Source organism: Littorina saxatilis, linkage group LG8 (assembly GCF_037325665.1).
Source record: "Littorina saxatilis isolate snail1 linkage group LG8, US_GU_Lsax_2.0, whole genome shotgun sequence".
Taxonomy (NCBI): Eukaryota; Metazoa; Mollusca; class Gastropoda; order Littorinimorpha; family Littorinidae; genus Littorina; species Littorina saxatilis.
Window position 1 is genome coordinate 41,756,752 of NC_090252.1, and position 25,598 is coordinate 41,782,349.

Below are 25,598 nucleotides of genomic sequence, written 5' to 3' on the forward strand. Positions count from 1 at the left end.
CAAAGACATTTATCAAAAACATGAAAAAAACGTCCAGGGATATCATATCCAGCACCTCTCATGTGAAATTTCATAAAGATCGGTCCAGTAGTTTACTCTGAATCGCTCTACACACACACACGCACAGACAGACAGACAGACAGACAGACAGACAGACAGACACACACACACACACACACCCACACACACACACACACACACACACACACACACACACACACACACACACACACACACCACGACCCTCGTCTCGATTCCCCCTCTATGTTAAAACATTTAGTCAAAATTTGACTAAATGTAAAAAAGAAACAACATTGTACACAGAGAGCACCAATGTAAAAGCCGGGCCAAATCTGTGTTCGTGAGTCGGGTTGGGCCTTTATTACGGGAAATATTTGGTACAAACTCATTTCTCTCCTCACAGTTACCTCGACTTCGGGTGTTCCAGTTACGCCAACAGAGCAGACAACTAGTCCTATGAACTCCACACATGCATGTAAGGTTTTTAGCTGTGGGTGTCTGTGTGTGTATCTGTGTGCGTGCATGTGTGTGTGTGTGTGTGCATATTATTATGTAACATTCAGTCAATTAATGACTAAATGATTTTACGAGGACAGAAGGGACCTGTGAAACCCACCCCCCCCCCCCCCCCCCCCACCCCACCCCCCCGTTACAGACGCACACAACAGATAAGGGGCATAGGTCTCTTCCGTCCTTGTTAAATGAAAAAAAACTGCCAACAGGGTTTGTTTTTAATCAAAAGTGATGTGTACAATTTTGACGGCATTTGCTTGTGATCTTTTGTGCAAGTTTTTTTTCAACAAGAACTTTGTACTTGAAAACGATTTTGTGTATAATGCGTACTTCTCCTTTCGTTTAGCAGGCACTTGTGAAGAAAACGTTATGGGACTAAACGCTGCTGTGGCATGCCTTTCCTCGCTTCTCGGCCTCGCGTTGACAGCAGTCGTTCTTTACTTAACAATACGAAGAAAAAAGAAAAGGTATTCCATGTTTACAAATGATTTAATCTTACATGCTGGTTTGCAAAAAATCAATTGTGACAATGATACTCTCATATCTACCGGTTATTTAAATTAATGGCCATGTAAAAAGCCTTGGAAGATCTGAGATAATGATTTAAACTTTTTTGGGAAGGACTGTGGCTTTAAAATGAATACCATATTCGTTAGAAATTATTAGGAGTTTTCCTCACGCCAGGCAACTGAGCATGGTAACAGTATAGACACATTGTGTTCTTAGAAACACAGCGGTACTAATTGATAATTGATGTAATTAATTTCGCTCCACGCGACTTGCTTATTAACTCCAAAATTAAACAGATCGTAGAAAATGATGTTTAGGGCCAATACCTGAGGTTTGTGACTTCTCTCCCTAGTTTTTATGTAAGTTCCTTCAGTTTGAGAAACATGGGTCCGCACGGCCCCGTGTGTAGTCTAAATTTGACCTTTTTTTTTTGTAATTACTTCTCGCTGAAATGTAATGATCTTTTAGGACATAAGAGCTGTTTAGGTGTCTGATGCATTCTTAAAAGTTCATCAACAAATTCCAACTGGTTTAAGAGATATTTGCAATTAAACACCCTTCTGGGTCCACACGGACCCACGACGACCGGCGAAGGTTAACAAGAGCAACAAATAGAAAGAAGAAAAAGAACATGCTTGTGAATGACGGTTTCTTGTGGTTCTTTTTTAAACCCTGCACTGATACACGCCCAAAAATCATACGACCATACTGCAAACATTAAAACATGATATATTCGCATGACTGGGGTCCTGATGTGGCCTATATGGTCCGCTGGACCCAGAAAGCAACAACTAACTAACTAACTATTCACATGACTGACATGTCGTTTATCCTTCACAAAGGTCCCTTAAAAACCAAACTTATGTTCAGTCAAAGAAGAAATTCTTTCAAATGTTTTCTCTCGTCAATCTAAAAGTCAAATAAAAACAATAAGCTTTTTAATGTTTAGTGAAAGAAGAGATTCGTTCACTAGTAATCCGTTTCCATTGTCATAAAGATAGTTTACAAATCAAGTTTGCAGAACGAAAGGTTTCAAATGGTACAAAATATTGTTTTCAGTCAATGCCCTTGCTGCAACAAACAACGCGTTGAAGAACCTCCCGCAGATATCCCCTTGGTCAATGTGAGTTGAGCTGTGTTTCTTTGTTGTTTTGCCAGTTTGAGTGTCGTTTCATTTGTTCCTTTGTTAACATTGGTTTCGTGCTAGCCATTTTAGAAACTCGCCAAAAATTCATTTAACAGTGTGGAAATTGGCTTCATCGGGGACCTGACGCGTATATTTTCGTTGGCAAGTCAAAGAAAACTCTGGTTTGCCTACATTGGCAGGGGGAAAATGTCTGCTGAAACACGAACTGGTAGTCCTCACTGGTTTATTACTCCATTTCCGGTATTTTCATGAGTAAACCATTGAAATACTGGCAAATTCTGGTTGAAGCTATCTCTGTACAGGTCTGTCTATATAAAGGACAAAGCGTCGTATCGAAGATGGGACTGATGAGTAACACAATGAATACAAAGGTTGTGTTTTCTTGAATAAGATATAAGAAGAAAGGAAACCGAGGATTTCTTTGAAGCAAGCAGTGAGGAGTGGTTTGTTTAATCTTTATTTGTGTCACTTCAACGCTTCAGTCCAACATGTGTGTACGTAGAGGTTACACACCTCGTCTCAGTGATTATTAAAAATAATGGTCTCAGTTCGCGGTCATGAAAAAGCTCGCTCCTCTTTATTCCTCCTTTCTTCAGTTATTCAAAGAAAACAGGAGTTTTTGCGCGAAAGTTTGATCGAATCCGAATCACTCAACCAGTCAACCTGCGCAGGCGATCGATTAATACGCGGTTGTATAGTTCCGTGCAAATCATTCCATTCTGTTCTTTCTTTCTTTATTTGGTGTTTAACGTCGTTTTCAACCACGAAGGTTATATCGCGACGGGGAAAGGGGGGGAGATGGGTTAGAGCCACTTGTTAATTGTTTCTTCTTCACAAAAGCACTAATCCAAAAATTGCTCCAGTGGCTTGCAACGTAGTACAATATATGACCTTACTGGGAGAATGCAAGTTTCCAGTACAAAGGACTTAACATTTCTTACATACTGCTTGACTAAAATCTTTACAAACATTGACTATATTCTATACAAGAAACACTTAACAAGGGTAAAAGGAGAAACAGAATCCGTTAGTCGCCTCTTACGACATGCTGGGGAGCATCGGGTAAATTCTTCCCCCTAACCCGCGGGGAATCCATTCTGTGAACACTTCTTGTTAGTTTCCCTGTTTTAGACTAAAATCAAGTACACAGATATGCTGTTATTCTGCTGTGGCGGTAAAGGCAGATATTGTGTGTTCTGTTTATGTTTTAGTATCGTTTAGGATAATGTTCTTTCGTCAAATGGGACTAGCAGACGAACTTTTGCACCCGTGTTCCAACGTTAATTACTGTATGAAGTTCAGTTTTCTGGGGAAAATAGTGTATGAAACCGCTTTATGTTGTTTAAATTGATGAGATGTGTGCATTTGGTTGCGTGTGATCTGTTTATAAAATGAAATATTGTTGAAAACTGACCGTCGGATTGCAGTCAGAGTTGTCGAAGAAACTGCGTTAAAAGAAGGGGAACTACTCTTGTCGGCAAGAGTATGAGTTACTTGCCTTGGGAATTTGCTTGTGATGAACGGTTTGTGCACGGCAGATCTAGATTCAGAAAACAACATAACTAATGAATTTTATATGGAGATTCATGTGTTCAGGCCTGTAGTTGTTAATTTAAATGCGGTATGTTTGTATTGTTTGCTCCAGAGATGTATATTTCGTACGTATAGAGCGTTCGGAACTTTTCAGTCGCAAAAGTAGTACCAAAACAGAACAGCTTCTCAACCCATTGCACTATCGAGGATTCAGGCTGTTGCTGGCTCGTTATTTGTTTGGTTGCTGGGTCATTATCGAAAAATAACTAGCTCTACAAGTTTGCAGAGGTAAAGAAGCAGAGGGGGGAATAATTTTAAGTTACTGGACATGTCAACTCCATGTGCACAGAACCCCCAGGGCTTTTAGTTAGGCCTCAGGCAGCTATCTGTTTGAACAAATACCAAGTTTCACTGACTTTCATGAAAGGAGTCAAACACTGCACATGGTTTTGGAAAAGATGTTAAAATAATTAAAACCAACCAACCAGTGATTCGATATTTCTCTGTGTACCACCTAATAATCTGTTTGCATGCATGTATGTGCAGTTGTGCGTTCAATGGTTTATTTTGTTTCATTCTTTGATCCAGCGGACTAGTCATGCATGAAGTCAGTCTGCACCCAGCAGGGATAGCTAGGCCTTCACAACAACGGAGCTACTTCCTGCTACTTCCTGCAGTTGCACCTGCAGTGTGTGGGCATGTGTGTGTGTGTGTGTGTGTGTGCGTGTGTATGTGTGGATGTGTGTGTGTGTGTGTGTATGTGTGTATGTATGTGTGTATGTGTGTGTGTGTGTGCGTGTGTGTGTGTGTGTGTGCGTGTGTGTGTGTGTGTGTTGACTTGCGTGTGTGTGTGTACTTGCGTGTGTGTGTGCATGTGAACTAGTCAGACTTGTAGAAACTGTAAAGAATGTTCATCTTTCTTTTTAATACTTCGTTCAAACGAAAGCTTATTGTCTGCTACACATTACTTTAAAGTGTTCATTGTGAACACAAAACTGCTCATTCACTGGAGTTTTTGTAATGTTTTATTAATTAAATTGAGCAACCACGAGGGTCTTAGTAATGAGCGTGCTAGGACGGCCATCCCTCGACAAAATTTGAAAAAATAACAAATAATACTGTAAATTGATATTGTGCTTAACGGCAACAAAAACACAAGTCGCGTAAGGCGAAATTACTACATTTAGTCAAGCTGTGGAACTCACAGAATTAAACTGAACGCACTGCATTTTTTTCACAATGACCGTAGTCCGCCGCTTGTGCAAAACGGAATGAAACTGACGAGCCTGTTTAGCGCGGTAGTGGTTTCGCTGTGCTGCATAGAACGCTTTTCTGTGCCTCTCTTCGTTTTAACTTTCTGAGCGTGTTTTTAATCCAAACATATCATATCTATACGTTTTTGGAATCAGGAACCGACAAGGAATAAGATGCCATTGTTTTTAAATCGACTTCGGAAATTTAATTTTGATCATAAATTTTATATTTTTAATTTTCAGAGATTGTTTTTAATCCAAATATAACATATTTATATGTTTTTGGAATCAGGAAATGATGTCAAAATAAGATGAACGTAAATTTGGATCGTTTTATATGAAAACAAAAAATGTATTACAATTTTCAGATTTTTAATAACCAAAGTCATTAATTAATTTTTAAGCCACCAAGCTGAAATGCAATACCGAAGTCCGGCCTTTGTCGAAGATTGCTTCACAAAATGTTCAATCAATTTGATTGAAAAATGAGGGTGTGACAGTGCCGCCTCAACTTTTACAAAAAGCCGGATATGACGTCATCAAAGACATTTATCGAAAAAATGAAAAAGACATCTGGGGATATCATACCCAGGAACTCTCATGTAAAATTTCATAAAGATCGGTTCAGTAGTTTACTCTGAATCGCTCTACACACACACACAGACACACACACACAGACAGACACACACACACACACACACACACAGACAGACACACATACACCACGCCCCTCGTCTTGATTCCCCCTCTATGTTAAACATTAATTTTAGTCAAAACTTGACTAAATGTAACACATCTAAATGTAATGAGGAGACGATGTATGTTATACTTATCGTTTAAATAAAGATAAGTATGTATGATAGTTTTTTTGGTATTGTATACAATTCCGAATATTTACATGCAGTGATTGATTATGTTAATATTCCTATTGTTGTTGCAAAACTATGTGCAGGATTTCACAGGTACAGGACTCTATTAGAAATCAAATATATTTTGGATAATAAATAGCGTTTAAGGAACTTATAATTATACAATTAAAATAAATGTAGATTATCAATGCATAAAGGGGAGAATGAATGTGAATAGGAAAAAGTATCACTTAAATGCGTGGTTGTTTGTGATAATAGAATTTTGGAATTGATTTGAGAAAGAAAACAAATAAAGAACAAGTCGCGTAAGGCGAAAATACAACATTTAGTCAAGCTGTCGAACTCACAGAATGAAACTGAACGCACTGCATTTTTTCAGCAAGACCGTATACTCGTAGCATCGTCAGTCCACCGCTCGTGGCAAAGGCAGTGAAATTGACAAGAAGAGCGGGGTAGTAGTTGCGCTGAGAAGGATAGCACGCTTTTCTGTACCTCTCTTCGTTTTAACTTTCTGAGCGTGTTTTTAATCCAAACATATCATATCTATATGTTTTTGGAATCAGGAACCGACAAGGAATAAGATGAAAGTGTTCTTAAATTGATTTCGAAAATTTCATTTTGATTATAATTTTTATATTTTTAATTTTCAGAGCTTGTTTTTAATCCAAATATAACATATTTATATGTTTTTGGAATCAGGAAATGATGAAGAATACGATGAACGTAAATTTGAATCGTTTTATAAAATTTTTGGTTTTTTTCCAATTTTCAGATTTTTAATGACCAAAGTCACCAATTAATTTTTAAGCCACCAAGCTGAAATGCAATACCGAAGTCCGGCCTTCGTCGAAGATTGCTTGGCCAAAATTTGAATCAATTTGATTGAAAAATGAGGGTGTGACAGTGCCGCCTCAACTTTTACAAAAAGCCGGATATGACGTCATCAAAGACATTTATCGAAAAAAAAAGAAAGCAAATGTCCGGGGATATCATACCCAGGAACTCTCATGTCAAATTTCATAAAGATCGGTCCAGTAGTTTACTCTGAATCGCTCTACACACACACACGCACACACACACACACACACACACACACACACACACACACACACACACACACACACACAGATACACACATACACCATGACACTCGTCTCGATTCCCCCTCTATGTTAAAACATTTAGTCAAAACTTGAGTAAATGTAAAGAGGGAGAGAGAGGCAAAAATAAACATCCAAAAAATAACGAAAGAGAGTCGAAGTAATGAACCTGCATGCAACCCAGCTAACATTTAAAAGCAAAACAAGTCGCGTAAGGCGAAAGTACAATATTTAGTCAAGTAGCTGTCGAACTCACAGAATGAAACTGAACGCAATGCCATTTTTCAGCAAGACCGTATACTCGTAGCATCGTCAGTCCACCGCTCATGGCAAAGGCAGTGAAATTGACAAGAAGAGCGGGGTAGTAGTTGCGCTAAGAAGGATAGCACGCTTTTCTGTACCTCTCTTTGTTTTAACTTTCTGAGCGTGTTTTTAATCCAAACATATCATATCTATATGTTTTTGGAATCAGGAACCGACAAGGAATAAGATGAAAGTGTTTTTAAATTGATTTGGACAATTTAATTTTGATAATAATTTTTATATATTTAATTTTCAGAGCTTGTTTTTAATCCGAATATAACATATTTATATGTTTTTGGAATCAGCAAATGATGGAGAATAAGATAAACGTAAAGTTGGATCGTTTTATACATTTTTATTTTTTTTTACAATTTTCAGATTTTTAATGACCAAAGTCATTAATTAATTTTTAAGCCACCAAGCTGAAATGCAATACCGAAGTCCGGGCTTCGTCGAAGATTACTTGACCAAAATTTCAACCAATTTGGTGGAAAAATGAGGGCGTGACAGTGCCGCCTCAACTTTCACGAAAAGCCGGATATGACGTCATCAAAGACATTTATCAAAAAAATGAAAAAAACGTATGGGGATTTCATACCCAGGAACTCTCATGTCAAATTTCATAAAGATCGGTCCAGTAGTTTAGTCTGAATCGCTCTACACACAGACACACACACACACGCACACACACACGCACATACACCACGACCCTCGTTTCGATTCCCCCTCGATGTTAAAATATTTAGTCAAAACTTGACTAAATATAAAAACAAAACTGAAACGAAAACCCGCTTTATGCTTAGTAGATCCCTGTGTACATGATATCGAGATAATGATGTCTCGGTCCACAGGTTTCGGCTAATCGAGGACGTTGTCTCTGTGAAGACTTCTTATTTCAGTGTTAAAGTTAAGCGGACAGATTGACTGAATGTTGTTGTGTGGCTTTACACAACCTGTTGGTAACTGTTTACTTCCACGCATGTCTAATTTGTAATTTAACACATGTTCTTTGGTGCTATGTCTAAGTGTATCCCCATGGCCTGTCGGTGTTCATATACTCGAAAGTAAACAGCACGCTCGTATACATTTTGAAATCATCAATTTATTATATCTTGATGCTACTGAGAAAAGTGAGCAACGTTTTTGATTCGCCTGCATTACAAGTAGAGTCTTAGTATTTAAGTATTAGTAATGTGCAGTGTTATGCCATCTTAGGTTAAAAAGTAGAAATTTCTTTTTTTCTCAAATTTTGGGAAGAAATATCTTTAAAACTTTGCACACTTCCACGGTTTAAATACTTCATGAAATGAACCGAGTTCAATTTACCTCTGTCAAATTTCAAGGTCACAGATCTGTCAAGTTTGGTAAACAAATAAAGAGAAACACATTGTTTTCTTCGATGTTCTTGAAGCTAGAACCTTGACACAATACACGCTTTAAGGATTTAATTACCTCCAGACTACACAAGTCTGCTTGACCCTCATCAAATGTCAAGGTCATATGGGGGGGGGGGGGTGAGTTCAGGTAACACGAAAAGAAGAAATATCCTTTTCTTGAATGTTTTGAGGCAAAATCTGTGTAACACAACACACATCTGGAGTTTGATGGCGACCTAACGTGGTTGTGTCGATCCCGCTTGTTCTTGATCAAATGTTAAGGTCACACTAGGGCCGAGTTACATCCATGCAATAAGAAGCATAGAGCAAGAGGAGCGGATGATTTTGTTTTAAAATGTGTATTACACATAACGAGGGTGAGTCGAGTAAGCGTTTGGGTTTCTTGTTTTGTTTTCTCAAAGTTTTGCACACATATTCAAGTCTGCGTTGTAATCAGTGTTTGCATGTTTGCATATTGGCACCTACCCAGCGGTGTCTTCTGTTTGCTCAATGAAGGTTCGCTGGAGTGTCCTCCTTAAATTACGATTTGTCTTCCCGTAGTCATGTTGCCATCACATGGTCCATTCCTTGTCGCGGTGTGATGGCTTGTGTACCTCAGTAACCCGGAGAGCTATTCCAGTGGGAGATTAAGCTCCTGGCAGGGTTACCCATGCTGAATAGGTCGAAGGGTAGAGGTCAGACTAATTTGGACCACCAGAGGTGTGTGCATGCAGTGCCAACATCCCTGCATAGAAAAACCCACACCAATCAGTAATGCTACACAAGCATTGACGAAGATTCGAAACCCAACATGACTGGGAGAGGAAGGGCCTCCGCAAAGAAGAGAGTATAGTTTCACTGTCTTCCTTCGGTTTGAGAGCACTGTGAAGCTACGTTGTCCATTGTAACATCAGCATTCTTTGAGCCGTATTGTGTTCCTAATGAAACGGAATCTCCTCCCTACCCTTGTGTATATGGTGTTCCGTTTGAAGATGCATGTGTTTAAATTGAAACACCTATCAGTGTTGTTCAGAGGCTTCGGTCATTTACGCATACTTTTTTTTATCTGACCCCAGGCCGGCCGAGTGTCCGATTGTTTTGACCACATTTTTTGGCGGATAGGACATTCTGACCGATATATATATATATTGTGAATCCAGGTCGAACTGACCTATTGTCCTCTGGGTCTTGGAATAACCCTGCCTATTGCATTTCATTGGCTCGCTTTGCATGTTGCATGTGCTTTCTTGCTGTCATCGTGTTTTCCAGTACACAAAGTACTCCTACTAATAGATGTGATGCATGTTGTTTATAATAATGGAACCTTACATTAACCAAGGAACAGTGTTCATATGCCATCACCATTTTTGGGGATTATTTTAATGCAGAATAAAAGAAAAATGAGCAACCCAAAATGTTTTCTTCTGGTGTGTGTTAGTGTGTGTGTGTGTGTGTGTTAGTGTTACTGTGTGTGTTAGTGTGTGTGTGTGTGTGTGTGTGTGTGTGTGTGTGTGTGTGTGTGTGTGTGTGTGCCATTTCAAGCGGCACAACTCTTCCAGAGTTACAGTATATACACGAAACACCTGAAAATGTTTTCCGGAAATCGTAATTAAGTACCTTCTAATGAAATTCCTGACATTTTGAAGTCTGGTGCATATCAACATCACACGAAATTGCATTCAAAGGTGCAAGGTGTTTTGGACACAGATATTGACTCTTTGTGTTTGTTGTTACGATCGAGTATTTGTTGTTTTAAACTAAAGATACCTTCTGTCGCATGTAAATCGTCTTGTAAAACACTCAGATCTGTAACATCTTTTAGGAGTAAGATAATTCAATAACACACACCAAAAATATATAGCCTCCATTCTGTACATAGTGGCCATATTTTCCTGACTGTGGTTTGTAATGGAAAGCGAATTCATTAATTAAAAAAGAAATCGTGCACTGCGCAGGAAGCAGACAGGCTGGTGCTTTTGGTATGCTTGTATTTCTCCAACTGCTGGGTATTACCGTAAAATCCCTAGCAAACGCCCACTCCCCCTCCGCACAGATTTCGGGTAAAAGTAGGGGCAGGGCGTTTGCTAGGTATTCACCCCTTTGCAAGATAACGTGTCATCACATTTTCACGAGAGAAATAAAGTGGTACAACCATGTGATTTATGCACTTTTAATGAAAATTAAACACACCGTTTGTTTACACAAATAAATCTGTGCTAGAAAAAAAGAAGAACACAAGTGACCTTGATTCTTTTCATTCTCGGACTAACGTCAGCACAAACACAGTTTCTTCTCTTGTTTGGAGATCTGGTAGGGTTGATGATCGTGGGCTCATTCATAGACCTATATTAGACCTAAATATAGGTCCCTGGCTCATTATAGTCCTTCGAAGTCAACATCATCGTCTTCACTGTCGTCTCCACTCTCAGCTTCTTCTGGAAGAAAACTCGCGGGCACATACCGAAACATTGTCTGCAGCTTCGTTTTCAAGATATTTAAAGGCTTTTAGTTTGTACGAGCGTATGTCACTGTAAAGGATTTGTGCTTCGGCATGGCTGAACATAGAGAAGTGTTAAACACTCATTAGAAAACGTCACTGAACGACTTCACGGTGGGACATGACGTAATTTTATCCCCCCCCCCCTCCCCCCCCCCCCACACCCCACCCCCAAAAAGGAGAACCATCGAACAGTGTGCACCAATCGTAGATATAGGACGCCGACTGTCCTAAAACTTGTTTTCTTTAAACCGGGGTGGGCGTTTGCTAGGTATTGACCCCTCTGCAAAACTTTTGGCCAAAAGTGGGGGGTGGGCGTTTGCTAGATACTGGGCGTTTGCTGGGAATTTTACGGTATAGTTATCGTTAGACGTGGCTGTGTTATCCACATTTATCCCATGACCTGCCTCTTTGTCTCTGTTAGCTGAGGAGGTGATTATTCTGGATAATCCATCACAACCATATGGATAATCCATCACAACCGAGTCTCAAACTTACCTGTCATTGGTCATTGTCTTTGATCTCAGAGTACAATTGAATAATTTATATTTATAGAGGTCATCGGCATATTTATTGTTAACTCGGGGACTATTTTCTTCAGCAAAACGATTGAGATATTCTGCGGTATAAAAGTCGAACTCACGTTTAGCTAACGCTCTACATACATTTTAACATTGAAAAAATAAAGCAAACAACGAAGAATACACGTAATCTGCTGGGGTGAAAAAAGCTGAGCGAAGATTATGAGTTGGCCGAAGCGGTGAGAGAGAGAGAGCGAGAGAGAGCGAGAGAGAGAGAGAGAGAGAGAGAGAGAGAGAGAGAGAGAGAGAGAGAGAGAGAGAGAGAGAGAGGTGTGACCTGGAAATGTGAGGAGAGTGCATCAAGCTTGTGTACTGTTTGAAGATGAAAAAAACCTGTGTGAAATTTGGAGTCTTCAGCTTGAAAAACACCGGAGATAACATCAATGTTAAATTTTACGTCTGGGTATGGCCGGCGGGCCAAACTCTGCTCATTATGTTGTCCAGGGTTGTGGGTAGCTGTGCTATATGTCACTTCGTCAAATACGTTCACTGACCCTCCCCTCCCCCCCTTTCCCCACAACCCCCACCCCTTGCACTCCTTTCCAACGATATATATATATATATATATATATATATATATATATACTAGATGATTACCCGCTTCGCCGGGAAGAAGTAGAGCCGAATACCAGGCTGCGCCTGGGACCCGGCACGAAGGAAAGGAGATAAACGCGCAAAACACTGGAGACCTTCTAAAAATAGTAACGTGCAGTGACCTTCTAAAAATAGTAACCCAGTAACGGGAATATGGATTGACGCCACACGGAGGAAGGGAGATAATCGCGGCTGAAAATCACTGGAGAAGATAAGGAAGAGTTACTTTTAGTGGATCCCGACAACAACAAAAAAGCAAAAATCGGTTCAGCGCGCACAGCGCTGCGAGCACATGTTGAAATATCTCATCGATGAGGTTGTGTCCGGGGTGTAGCTGAATACGGTGTCCAAATTTGAAAAAGATCCACCGAGAACTTTGGCCGTGCATCGCGAACAGACAGACAGACAGACAGACAGACAGACAGACAGACACAAGTCGTATATATATATATATAGATGGGAACGTAAGCAGTGCACTGTTTTCACGATTGTCATTTCAAGGTTGCCTCTAATACCTCAATTAAAGCCAATACAACTTCTATGAGGCATCAACATGTAAAACTACTGGTGTAGATCTAATTCTGAAATAATACAACCACTTTTTTATGCGTTCTGATGCGATACAATCACCCTGTTTTGGAACTTTAAGTTAACATAACGCATTTGGACAATATTTACGCGTGTAAATCCTTCAGAACAGCAATTACAATAAAAGAGATGGGTGATGCAGACGTTCTGACTGTATTCAAAAGCAGTCATTAAAGAAAAGGTTGTTGTCGACCCGACCCGAGCAACATTTGGCAGAGGCTCGTATATATTCAACAATGTTTCAAACAACGATGTAAGTTTGATCAGTAAAGTACTTCAGTGACCTCAGTATTTCCCTTACAGTTTCGATCAAAAATCATCCCAACCTACTATACATTGACCCTAGTTTTAGTTCGTCAACATGGAACGGTTTTTTAGCGTGTTGATATTATCTTCCTTGTAAGCGTTGATCTACCCTAAGTCACGGAAAACTCTTCACACTGAATATACATGATCTAGGAACGTGTATATATTTGTTTAGGAATTCGCTGCATTCATACAAACAATTCTTCTGGTATGTTGTCCAGTGTGACTTAAAACATGTATTTCAGCAAACAATGTTTTGTGCTGGTGCTGATCTGCCATTGTGCAGTGCCGTGTTGTGCTGAGGACTGTGAGTATCACGTTATGTGTACCCATTTGATGTCGGTCTAGTGATGATTATTACTGTAAACAAGGTCAACTCCAGGGCACCGATTGGCTTCATCTACCTGCTATCGTTGTAGCATGTAGGGAACAATTATTGATTATAATAAACAGTAGTTTTGAGTATGGTAAAAGAAAACGTTAGGTCTTGTTTGATTTTCAAATAGAAATCTCTGGACAGTAAAAAAAAAAAAAAAAAAAAAAGGGTGGTTAATTTGCAGTTTTCACAAAAGCGCCTGTATTTGCAGTTCTGAGCGATGAAAATGTCCTGTAAACAACCTGTAACACTGGGTTAACGTAATGCGAAGTATGAGCTATCAATAACATAACTGCATTTTACACTTCCTCGTCGAGCGACCTACTGATGTTAATAAGAGATTATTTTCAGGTGTGGAATTTGAGGTCAACAACGATGAGCCTGTAGTACTAGAAAACACAACATTGACTTTGAAATTCATTTTGTCGGACACCTGCGAATACGCATCCTCTGCGGAGCTGGTCAGTGTATTGGACGGCAATAACTCTCTGTGCGTAATAGTACAGAATCATGGTTCCTGTATCTCTGGGTCATCTTCTGGTCCTAACTGCACATGCAACGCAACAACTCAGCAGTACAGTTTTTCGCACTTCATCACGGGAAAACAAACCAGGCGGTGGACGCTGTTAGCAGAGCTGAGTAACGTCATGAAGACTAAGAGGACTGTGAATATTACCGTTGAATGTAAGATTTTACTATCGAATTCTCTTACACAAAATTTGTTTGATTGTTTGTTTGTTTGTTGCTGTTGTGTGCGCATTTAGTAATTACCTCTTTATTCCCACCGTTATTCATGAAAATATCAAATGCATGAACTGTCAGTAATATACTTGTTTACAACTGTTCTTTAAATTACCAGATCCACCGGAAATTTCCAAGCTGACCTTCGAAAGCAATGGCAAAGAAATCAACAAAACCCCAACCGCGATGCGAAACTCCACAATCAACATCTTATGTCTGTGGAAGGAAGGGAACCCACCGCAGTCAGTGACACTAAAGAAGGACGGTGTGGAGCTCACCAGCAACGAGTCTGTACAACAAAATAACCTGAGTCTCACGGAGCACATCATCCACAACGTTCAGTGCAACGACACGGGCATGATCAGCTGTGAGGCGCCTGGGGCCAGAGAAAACAAGACGCAACTACTCTATGTCAAATGTAAGTAAGGTGGTGTGTTTTTGAGGCATCCTTTTCTTTTACTTTCGTCTTTTTGTATTTCTTGTTTAAATACGTTACAAAGTTTGTCAAATGTTGTTGCCACTCTGGAATTGTCTGTTGTTGTTTAAAATTATATTTTACAATATTGATGCAATATTAAGTAAATAACAAGAGTTATAAGCCTTCAATGACAATTATTGAGTCATAAATCATGAACTTAATCAAAATAACCACTGATTCATATTCGTAATTGTGTGTCTACCACATACCATTCATATACGATCGCTACGTATACTGCGAAGAAACAACGTATATGCGGTCTTGGAATGTTGTTTTGACCAGCCTCAAAACTGAAAAGGGTTATGTCCGTTGCGCATCATACAGTGATTGTTTTTTTGACGGAGTCGCAGATTGGTATGTAGTTGTGTAGAGAAGGGCAAGGTTGCATTCAGTTAGTTTGCATGTTTGTTTGAACGCTTGCTGTTTGATGATCTCAGTGTGTGTTTTTTGCTTGCTAAGCTCGATTCAGTTGTTACCATGTGTGTGTTTCTGTGAACAAGGTGGACTACTGATCGCTGACAAAGAGTTCTCCTTCCCGACCAGTTCTGGTCAGCAGACACTGGAGTTCCCCGTCACTGCCTTTTATCGCCAAGTTGTCACCTGTCAGCTGTGGAGATACAAGGCCAAGGACAATGTCTTCAGTTCACTCCCTGTCGACTGTACACGGATCGATTGTTTCATTTTTTTCTGTCTCGTGTTTTCTTGAATGTGACCCTTACGGTGCAATAGAAAAACAACAGAAACTACAAAAATGATTTAATTAGATATCGAAATTGTGCTACTTACGCCGATGTTGTTGTGGTTTTTCTTTTTCTAGGAACCTGATAACTATAACTGCCACAACAGAAGTACAGAGGAACCACCCATTTAAGACTTACTTCCTTTTAAGACCCTGTTTTCTCAGATTTTCTCTTCATAACCTCTATAAATTTACCCCCATTTCAAAACTCCCTCCAATTTAAAACCTGATTTTCTCAACATTCGGCGTGAGGTCTTAAAAGGGGGATTTTGCTGTATATATACTGTTCAAAAAAAGAAACGCATAGCTTGTAATATTTGGTTAATTTAGTTATATGGCTACAAGGATATCCACCAAACTGCAGAAAATGTTTATCTGGTCGTCGACCTTTCGTCCATTGCCACAAGTGAGCTCTGCACGTGACGCATGCGTTATCAGTGGCTACAATGTCAAAATTGCTCATTTGGCATGACCACTCGTCATGCTTCAGTGTAATCTCGTGAAACTCGGGGAATATTGAGCTCTCACCATGTCTTCCAAAACCCATAAAAGCGGATTGTTCGCCACAAAGAAATCAGACGACAATTCAGCGACGAAAGATGGCCCGATTGAGCAGAGAAGACCGCCAAATTGCATTGGGTCGTTTACAAGCAGACCAAAGTCAAAGTGCAATCGCCAGGCACTTCCACGTGTCCCAGAGCACCATCAGTAGACTGTGGGTCAGGTTTCAAGCCACTGGCTCCGTTGCTGACTTGCCACGAGCGGGAAGACCAAGGGCGACAACTGCTGCTCACGACCGCTTCATACGGCTCCGCCACCTCCGGAATCGTTTCCTGTCGGCCTCATCTTCTGTCCAGGCTCTCCCCGGGCCACACCGATTATCGGACCAGACCGTGCGGAACCGCCTGCATGAAGCTGGTTTGAGAGCTCGCAGACCTCACAGAGGAGCTGTCCTCACCCGCCGCCATCGCCAGAACCGAGTGCAGTGGGGCAACCAGCACCTTCGCTGGACCGTCCGGAATCACTGGAGACACGTGTGGTTCAGCGACGAGTCCTACTTCCTGCTCCAGCGACATGATGGTCGGAGGAGGGTCTACCGGAGAGTAAACGAACGTTACGCGCCCAACTGTGTGGATGAGGCACCCGTTCATGGTGGTGGAGGCGTCATGGTGTGGGGGGCGATCAATACCGCTGGAAGGAGCACCCTGGTGCACGTCCAAGGGCGCATAACTGCCCAGCGATACGTGGAGGAAATTCTGCGCCCACACGCCCTTCGTCTTCTGGCTGACCAGGATGCCATATTCCAGCAGGACAACGCTCGCCCGCACACAGCACGACTCACCACCCAGTTCCTCACCGACCACCATGTCCAGGTGCTTCCCTGGCCATCCATGTCGCCAGACATGAACCCGATAGAACACCTCTGGGATGAATTGGACAGACGTGTGCGCAGGCGAGAAGAAGCGCCGGCAAATCACCGCGATCTATTGCAGGCACTTCAGGAGGAGTGGGACACCATCCCACAGCAAGATATCCGGCATCTGATCCAGTCCATGCCCAGAAGGTGCCGGGCAGTTGTTGCTGCTCAAGGCAGTCACACCCCCTACTGACTTGACAGCCTCGGCACCCAATCGTATTGATTGACTGATTGATTTGAAGATGCAAATGAACTGTGTGTGCATTCAACTGTGTCCATACCAAATTTCAAACAAATAATCTAAATATTGGATTTTCTGTTAATTTTTTCGAAAAATAAAACAAATTTGGCAAGTAGCAACTATGCGTTTCTTTTTTTGAACAGTATATATACCCAGCAACACAAGAAACGCGAAAAAATTCTGCAATGTTTGATTGTCAAAATCTCGAACAATTATGGAGTTAGAATTATCAAACCACACAATTTTCATGAACGCTAGGTTTGACCTAGCTGTTGCGTGATTATTTTGATGCTGCGACTGTTTTAATACACGGGACAAGTAGGTTTAACATCGAATTTTTTTAGGTATCGCTCAATTCTCCTTCATCGCGATCTCTGGCCACTGATCGGACACTGGTTTCTTCCAATGATGTTCCTGGTAGTGTCAGCGGCTGAATTGAATCGATGTCGAAGACGTTGTGGCAGTAAATTGCGATCTTGTCTTTTTGGGATAATGCGAAAAAATCCACCGCGTTGCATAACTGCAGTGCTTCCAATGTCACCAGAACATTGCAAAAGGTGATAAACTGTTGGAATATGCACGTTTAAAGCACATGCCAGCGCTTCTGGATCACATCGACCTGGCATTTTGGTGGTGTCAATCTTGGCATCCTGGCTGTTTCAAAAGTGAGACTGGCAGCAAGCGTGCCATGGTCTCTTTTGATTGCTAATGCATTAGTGAACACATCTCACACATCAGATTTCTCCTGCTCTACGTGCACGTGCTGCGAGCGCGCATTATGTGTTTAACGATAAACCTGCTTGGCTCGTGTGTTAAAACAGTCACAGCATCAAAATAATCACACAAAAGTAAGGTCAAACATGCCTTCATTAAACTTTTGTGGTTTAATAATTCTAACTCTATAATTGTTGGAGATTTTGTCAATCAAACAATGACGATTTTTTTCGCGTTTCTTTTGTTGCTCGGTATATAATACTGTCTTTCTTGGTCGATTGTATACTTCAAAATATAAGAAAGCTTATTGCAATTGTCAAGGGTTTATTGCCATTTTTAGGCGGGGATGGTACTCACTTTCACTGTGTTTGTGTTAATGTTTCAACATCCGTTGTCTGTCTGTGTAAGTGTGTGTGTGTGTGTGTGTGTGTGTGTGTGTGTGTGTGTGTGTGTGTGTGTGTGTATGTGTGTGTGTGTGAGTGTGTGTGTGTGTGTGTGTGTATGTGTGAGTGTGTGTGTGTGTGTGTGTGTGTGTGTGTGTTCCCCCCTCCTCTCTCTCTCTCTCTCTCTCTCTCTCTCTCTCTCATTCTCTCTCTCTCTCTTTTTCGTGTTACATATACGACGCTTAATATTTGTGTATAATATGTAATGTGTAAATATTCATATGTTGTTGTTTTTCTCTACCTTTTTTTGTACGTGAATGTCCGTGTAAATATGCGATTAGATTAGTCCCCTCTCTGGGCGAGGGCTGGTTGAAAAAAGCTCGTTGTATTGCTTATGCCACAACCCTCGAAAAATAAATTTTGATTTGATTTGATTTGATTTTTGTTTCAACACATGAACCATTTATTCAGTACAATTTTCAACATCTTTACAGCCAGGCGTCTCTGACAGGTAGTGTCCCAAACCTGACCCTGACTATTCAACTACCGGAAGGGACGTCGACGTCACTGGTGGTAGGAAGATGGCGGTTGGATTTGAGAAACAGAGATGAAAATGGTTCGGTGTGCTTCACCATAGGTATTGCAATGTAACGCTGACGTTATACACATTTCCCCATTGCTTAATTTTGCTTCAGTCACATTTATTTTGAGCGGTGCTTCTTTAGGTCCGAATGTCTGACAAGTTGACAACATAACAAGTAAAGAACAATGATAGTGCTGAAGCTTTACTAGTCTTGCGGCTGTGAGGTCTCGAACACGTATCCTTCGTTCAGACTTTTCGGTTCGGTGTTTGAATAGAAATGGGAATATTAATCTCAATATCTAGTTATCATTTCAAAGAAATATGCCCTAGAAAAAGAACTGGAGAGAGAGAGAGAGAGAGAGAGAGAGAGGGAGAAATAGAAAGAGAGAGAGAGAGAGAGAGAGAGAGACAGAGACAGACAGACAGACAGACAGATAGACAGACAGATAGACAGACAGATAGACAGACAGAGACAGACAGACAGAGACAGATAAAGACAGAGAAAGAGACAGAGCGAACCTCGAAATCAAATGAGCAATACAGAGCAAAATAATGATGCCATATATATCGTTACAGAGAACAACAACCCGGAGCCTTCGCGTGTCCCAATTGGCGCTGTCATCGTATCAATTGTTGTCATTGTATGTGTCGTCATCGTTGTTATCGTCGTCTGTCGTCAACGACTTATACACAAAGGTATCTATTTTTTGTTGTTGTTTTGTTTGTTTTTTGTTTTTAGTTTTTTTGCTTCTTGAATGTTGATGTTTATGGGCTATTTTCACCCAATCGCTTTTTTTTGTGGATGTTCTATTTTCATTCATCGTATAATTTGCTTGCATATTCTCTCCGTCAGTCCTGTGTGGTATTCTCAGTGCAATAAATAAAGAGCATATACCCAACATAACAATTTGGAAAGAAATCACAGACTTTTATTTCTTTGTTTCTTTCAGTTCCTAAATGCATGTATGATGAAGTCCTTCCCCACCCATCCCACATTTTCTCTCCCGTAGTTATTATCACTGTCAGGTCTTTACAAATATCCCTTTCAAGCAAAAACCCTTTTGGCAAATTTGCAAGTTAAAAACTACTACGATGTGTCATGACATGCGGAAGATATAAGTACACATGAATTGTATTATAATGTATTTTACACTTTGTGCACTTATTTTCAAATTCCTGAAGACAGTATTTCATTACTATACAGGAGCCTGGGCAGGTGCCAAACATTTGTTTAATGGCTGATAACTATTCTTTTAACGACCTAATCGCATATCTTAGTAAGGACTAGTTAATCGCTACAGAACAAAAATAAGCAAATGTGGCGAATATTTGGTTTTGTTTCTGCTAACGTCAAGATTGGGTAAGATTACTACCGTTGACAAAAGATTGCTTTTTATCTGTGTCTGCCTGTTTGTCAGTCTGTCTCTCTCTGTCCCTGTCTGTCTGTCTCTCGCTCTCTCTCTCTTTCTTCCCCCCTCCCCCCCTCCCCCCCTCGTTGCTTCAAAATGACACTTGTTTGTTGAGCTGTCGTCTGCTACATGTACGTAGGACAGTCAATCGAATCAGTCGACTTCCAAATAGCTCAAAGTCTGTCAGAAAAACACTTCTGCTTTTAGCCGCGGGGAATTTTAGGATCAAGCATAATTTGGAAATGTGGAGAAGATAACTACATGTCACTAACACGGCGGATGAGAAGAATCTTCTTCTTCTTCTTCTGCGTTCGTGGGCTGAAACTCCCGCGTACACTCGTGTTTGGTTTTTTTGCACGAGTGGATTTTTACGTGTATGACCGTTTTTACCCTGCCATTTAGGCAGCCATACGCCGCTTTCGGAGGAAGCATGCTGGGTATTTTCGTGTTTCTATAACCCACCGAACTCTGACATGGACTACAAGATCTTGTCCGTGCGCACTTGGTCTTGTGCTTGCGTGTACACACGAAGGGGGATAAGGCACTAGCAGGTCTGCACGTAAGTTGACTGGGAGATCGGAAAAATCTCCACCTTAACCCGCCAGGCGCGGCCGGGATTCGAACCAACGACCTTCCGATTAATAGGCCGACGTCTTATCACCCCGCCACAGCGCCCGTCATGAGAAGAATCTTCTCAAATCGAAAAACACAACCTCACTGTGGCGCAGGCGCAAGAATACGTTCTCTGGAAAAGTTAGCGCACTCACACACAGATTTAAGCGCATTGCCATTAGCAAATCAACTGTTTCACATCAGTCATGTGACACCAGAACTTACTGACAAATGTATTTATTTATGCAGAGACGAACCTTTTTGGGAAGGATAAACAAAATGTAGGGCCGGGTTCGGTCGGAAATGCGGATTTTTTGTCGGCCTTAATCTGATTAATCAATTCATCATAAACAATTGTTTCACTCTTCACAGGAAATCGGGATATTGACTGAATTTAGGTATGTGTGAAAATAGGTGGACAGTCTTGCACCATTTGAAAGCTTGGCCAGATGTGCAATATTAAAACATATGTTTTTCTTTGGATGGACCGTGCCTTTGAGTCAGCGTCTATAGATCGAGGTTTTGTGCTTGTCCTTGTCAGAAAATGGCTCTGTTAGAAGTTAGAAATAATGTATGTCAAGCAAACCGGGTGAATGGGTCGAATTGTGTGCAACTTGCAGCTGACGGGGAAGTGGGCTACCGAAAGCGATATAACTTTGGCTTTGTTACAATGCTGTTCGACTGAGATTTGCCTGTGTAGATTGAGTATTGCACGCATACAAACGTACTTCCGCAACAGGGCGGCTATCACATCAAAGGAGCTGCATCTTACTATTGCCAAAGCAGACGAATTTTACGCAAACCGCTACAGTTTCTTTGAAGACGCCACCACTCTGTGTTGTGTCACTATCAGTCATTTGTTCTGGGGCGCTATGAGCGTCCTAGTTATAACGTCGTGCTTGAACTGTATTTTAGATTTAGAGGTGCACAATAACATGCTTGTGCAGATAATTATAGAGTAGGATTGAAAGCACAAACGACTGAATTGATCATGTATGAAAAAGTGGGTTACACGGGGCCCCGATGGCTCGGGGATTGAATAAACCACAAGAACTGGTGTGTGGTTAAGGCGTGCTAAATAGCAGTTCAAGTGATCTGTGAGTGTCATTTAATGTTGTTTAATGCTATTGTGAGTGTGTCCCATGAGGTTAATATTGCTGTTTTAGTGAAAGATGTCATCGTTCTGTAAATCTCCTATGAGAAGGAGTGGGGCTTTAAAGTACATAAACTAATTATCTTCTTAATGAATAATTATAACTAAACCATCTAAAAATACAAGTGAAAAGCAAACACAGCTGCTGAGTTACCATACACACAAACAACCCTGCTGGCAAAACATCAGGACGATCGAGTCTCCACTGACATTTTCAGAGGTTCGTTCAAGGCAACTGCTGCTTTCATATGACATTTCTTGGTTATCTAATCAGTAAAATGTTGATTTCTAGGCAAGATATCAAGCCTCCCACCACCTCCCGCCCCTCACACGTTCAGACGTGTTGCGCCAGACGCTGTGATATTCCACGTGCAGCCTGCAGGACGGGGCCACCGGGACTCCTTCATCAGTGTGCACGACCACATCTATTCTGAGATCCCCGATGACTCAGAAACAAGTAGGGGATCGTTTACTTACCGTTATCAGATTCGTCCCCCTGGTTGTTGCATCTTTTTTATCTTTCTGAACTTTCGTTCTTTTCCAATTGATATATTCGAACGTAGGATATAGTGTCCTCCATTAAAATCGAGAGAAAAACATTGGACACACACATTTTTTGTAATCAGGTATTGTGCTGTCAGTTTTCATTCAGGTTTTAACTGTTTTAAAAATAGTGCAGAGTAAAAGATATAATAAACGATTGCCTAGATAGCAACGGCAAATATCTTTGTCTTCACCTGAGTAATCACGAGAGTCTAGCATTCATGAGAAGTAAAAGACAAAAAGTTAACGTTGAGGTTTTCTGGGGTGTTATTCAAGCTATAATTCTTTGAAACTGTGCACAATTCTGATGTTTGATGACCTCCAAATAAGCCCCAAGTCTGGTCGAACCTTACCAAATTTCGAAGGCCATTGGTTTGGTTGACCCAAGCGGAATTTCAAGGTTTGAAGCTTCACACACTTTCATGATTTGATGTCCTCCCAGATATCTGGTTGACTATCGTCACGTTTCAAAGTCTCAGTGGGGTCAAGTTCGGGTGAAAAATTAAGAAGACATTTCTTTAACGTTTTTGAATTTTCCGGTTTTTAAACTTTAGACACTTAAGATAAGGATCAGGATACAATTGTATAATTATAGTCCTGTGAGGTTATCCTCATGGAAATTCGGGCTGCTTTCTCACTGGGGAAAGCGAGCTGCCATACAGTACGGCGCTACCCATTCCTTCCTGCATGCGTGTATTGATGTTTCCAAGCCCTGAGCGCTGTGAACTAGGGATCTTTATCGTGCGCATGCTTGCACACAGGGATGTTCGGACTAGACTCCGACGAGAGTCTGCACGAAGTTGACTCTGGGAATTAAATCTCTCGGCGAACGTTGGGGTCGAACCCACGCCGATAGAAACAACTGGTCTTGAAGCCATCGCCGCTACTGACTGAGCTATTTCCCCGCCCTTCCAGCGTTTGCTGGCCTTTAGACATGACCCATGCCTGGCTGATCCTGGTGAAATTTCAAGGTCACTGTGGGGTGAAGTCGTATTATAATCATTATCACACTTGTGGCTTCCAAGCGAGCTTCTGGACAATTTGTCAGATAAGTTTATTTTCATTATTATAAATGTTTTTCTGTCTCTCCACTTGAAAGAGCGCTGGGCCGAAGATTAGTGAACGTAACGTTTTGTTTTGTTATAAATGTAACGTTCCAAGAACATTTATTATTGTAATTAATGTAGAATAAGCATTCATCAGAAATTGTATATTTGTTTCATCATCAGGCGATGAAAGTGTACACTCCAATGCCTCTTCACCATTGTCAGACGATTTCCTATGTATCATCGCCTGTCCTTCTTCAAACAGCAGTCTGTCGGATAATGACCTTGCACGCCCAAACGTCCGTAGTTCTTCGTCCGTGACAACAACTGCTACAGTGCACCCCGCGCCCAAAACTGACGGGATGGCTGCAATGACGATCGCCGACTCATGGGGCGAACCACCGCTTGACAGAAATGCAAGTATGTTGCCAACCTCTGAAAGCAACTTGGGTGAAGATGTAAGCCACCCTCGAGCTTTATGTGCGGATGAATTGAAAGCGGCGACTACAGGCTCTGAAGAAGAAGAGGCTGCTATTGCATTGGCTGAACCATTGTATGAAAACAACGTAACAGCGTCAATACCACCATGCCACACTTCGAATGATGACTACCTTCAACCGATTGTCTCGGCACCAATGTCGCACAACAGCCTGTCTGATGACTACCTTCACCCCATTGCCTCAGTCTTGGAAGGAGCAAGGCCTGCTACTCCAGCACGTTCTAATCGGTCAGCTCAAGGGAGGACTGCCTCAGTGAGAACTGCCTCAGATGTTCAACCACAAGCAGGAGAATCCGTAGCCAAGCCTCAACCACACAAAAACCCGCCTGATGATAATCTCCACCCTAGGAAAGAAAACAACCGCTGCAACAGTACAGCCAAAACAGTTAAGTGAAGGAGACGACGTTGTTGAACCACCGTACAAAAACATGATGGACAAGTCACCGCCTCTTTCACACAGCACTCTGCATGATGACTACATTATCATGTAGCCTCCACTCAGGAGTTAGCCACATCTATTATTGAGCTGAGTTCTTCATGTTTGACCCTAAGGGACAGCACTAGGTCCATGTCGGATCCACCTTATGAAAACACCAGAGAGAGGTCACCATCACTCCCAGACATCACTCTGCCTGATGACTATCTGCATCCTGCATGTGTAGCCTCAATTCAGGAGTTAGCCACATCTATTATTGAGCTGAGTTCTTCATGTTTGACCCCAAGGGCCAGCACTAGGTCCAGGTAGGATCCACCTTATGAAAACACCACAGAAATGACACCATCATTCTGAGACAAGACTCTGCCTGATGACTACCTACTTCCTGTAGCCTCTATTTAAGAGGCAGCGACACTGACTACAGTAGCACACTCTCTATGTTTGGTCACACCGACCAACACTGACTCCAGTAGCACACTCTCTATGTTTGGTCACACCGACCAACACTGACTCCACGTACGTGTATGAACCACCTTACGAAAACATAGAAATGTCACCATCGCTTTCTGAGGATTAGGAACAAAAATCAATTGTTCCCGATTCCCCGACTGATCCTATTTTTTTTCCAACCCTAGACATTTTGTTGGATCCTTTAGAAGAAAATAAAGAGTAATTTAAGATGACAACATTTAATTTTAGAGTTTTCTGAATTGTTTCCAAATGTTAAAAGTAATATATTGTTGTATACTGAAATTGTATCCGTTGTGAAAGATGAAATTGAATTTTAAGACAATGAATTGTCAGCATGAATTGGTAGATAGTAGAATGTGGTCAGTGATAAAAAGGGAAATCAGGTTGTGAAGAAGATGTGTGTACAGTCTAACTTTATTCCAGCTGCTGTTTCAAAATGGAATAACACCAGTGAAAGTAATTTGAATCGGAAATGGTTTTTTAAACCCTTTCAAAGCACCGTTAATATAAGTTAAAGTGGTTTCAGATGCGACGTTTGCACCAGATTTCACCTTGTAATACATAAT

The 25,598-nt window shown here is 41.2% G+C and overlaps 2 protein-coding genes across 2 annotated transcripts in view; one reads left to right on the forward strand and one right to left on the reverse strand.

The window, feature by feature from the left end:
- The window catches only part of LOC138973593 (uncharacterized), a 409,985-nt gene that overhangs the window by 200,249 nt on the left and 184,138 nt on the right, over nucleotides 1–25,598 (reverse strand). The window lies entirely within an intron of this gene.
- LOC138974359 (uncharacterized) lies at nucleotides 13,135–18,931 on the forward strand. The gene is made up of 5 exons (XM_070347077.1): nucleotides 13,135–13,498; nucleotides 13,919–14,251; nucleotides 14,427–14,726; nucleotides 15,287–15,451; nucleotides 18,774–18,931. Exons 1-5 carry the CDS (start codon nucleotides 13,426–13,428, stop codon nucleotides 18,929–18,931), a joined length of 1,029 nt encoding a protein of 342 aa, XP_070203178.1. The 5' UTR covers nucleotides 13,135–13,425.

Excerpts from the sequence above, each read along its gene's own strand:
- LOC138974359 (XM_070347077.1), top strand. The coding sequence starts at position 13,426 with ATGTATTTCAGCAAACAATGTTTTGTGCTGGTGCTGATCTGCCATTGT. Across the intron at positions 14,727-15,286 it reads GCAACTACTCTATGTCAAAT|GTGGACTACTGATCGCTGAC; the intron begins GTAAGTAAGGTG and ends TCTGTGAACAAG. Across the intron at positions 15,452-18,773 it reads ACTCCCTGTCGACTGTACAC|GCCAGGCGTCTCTGACAGGT; the intron begins GGATCGATTGTT and ends AACATCTTTACA.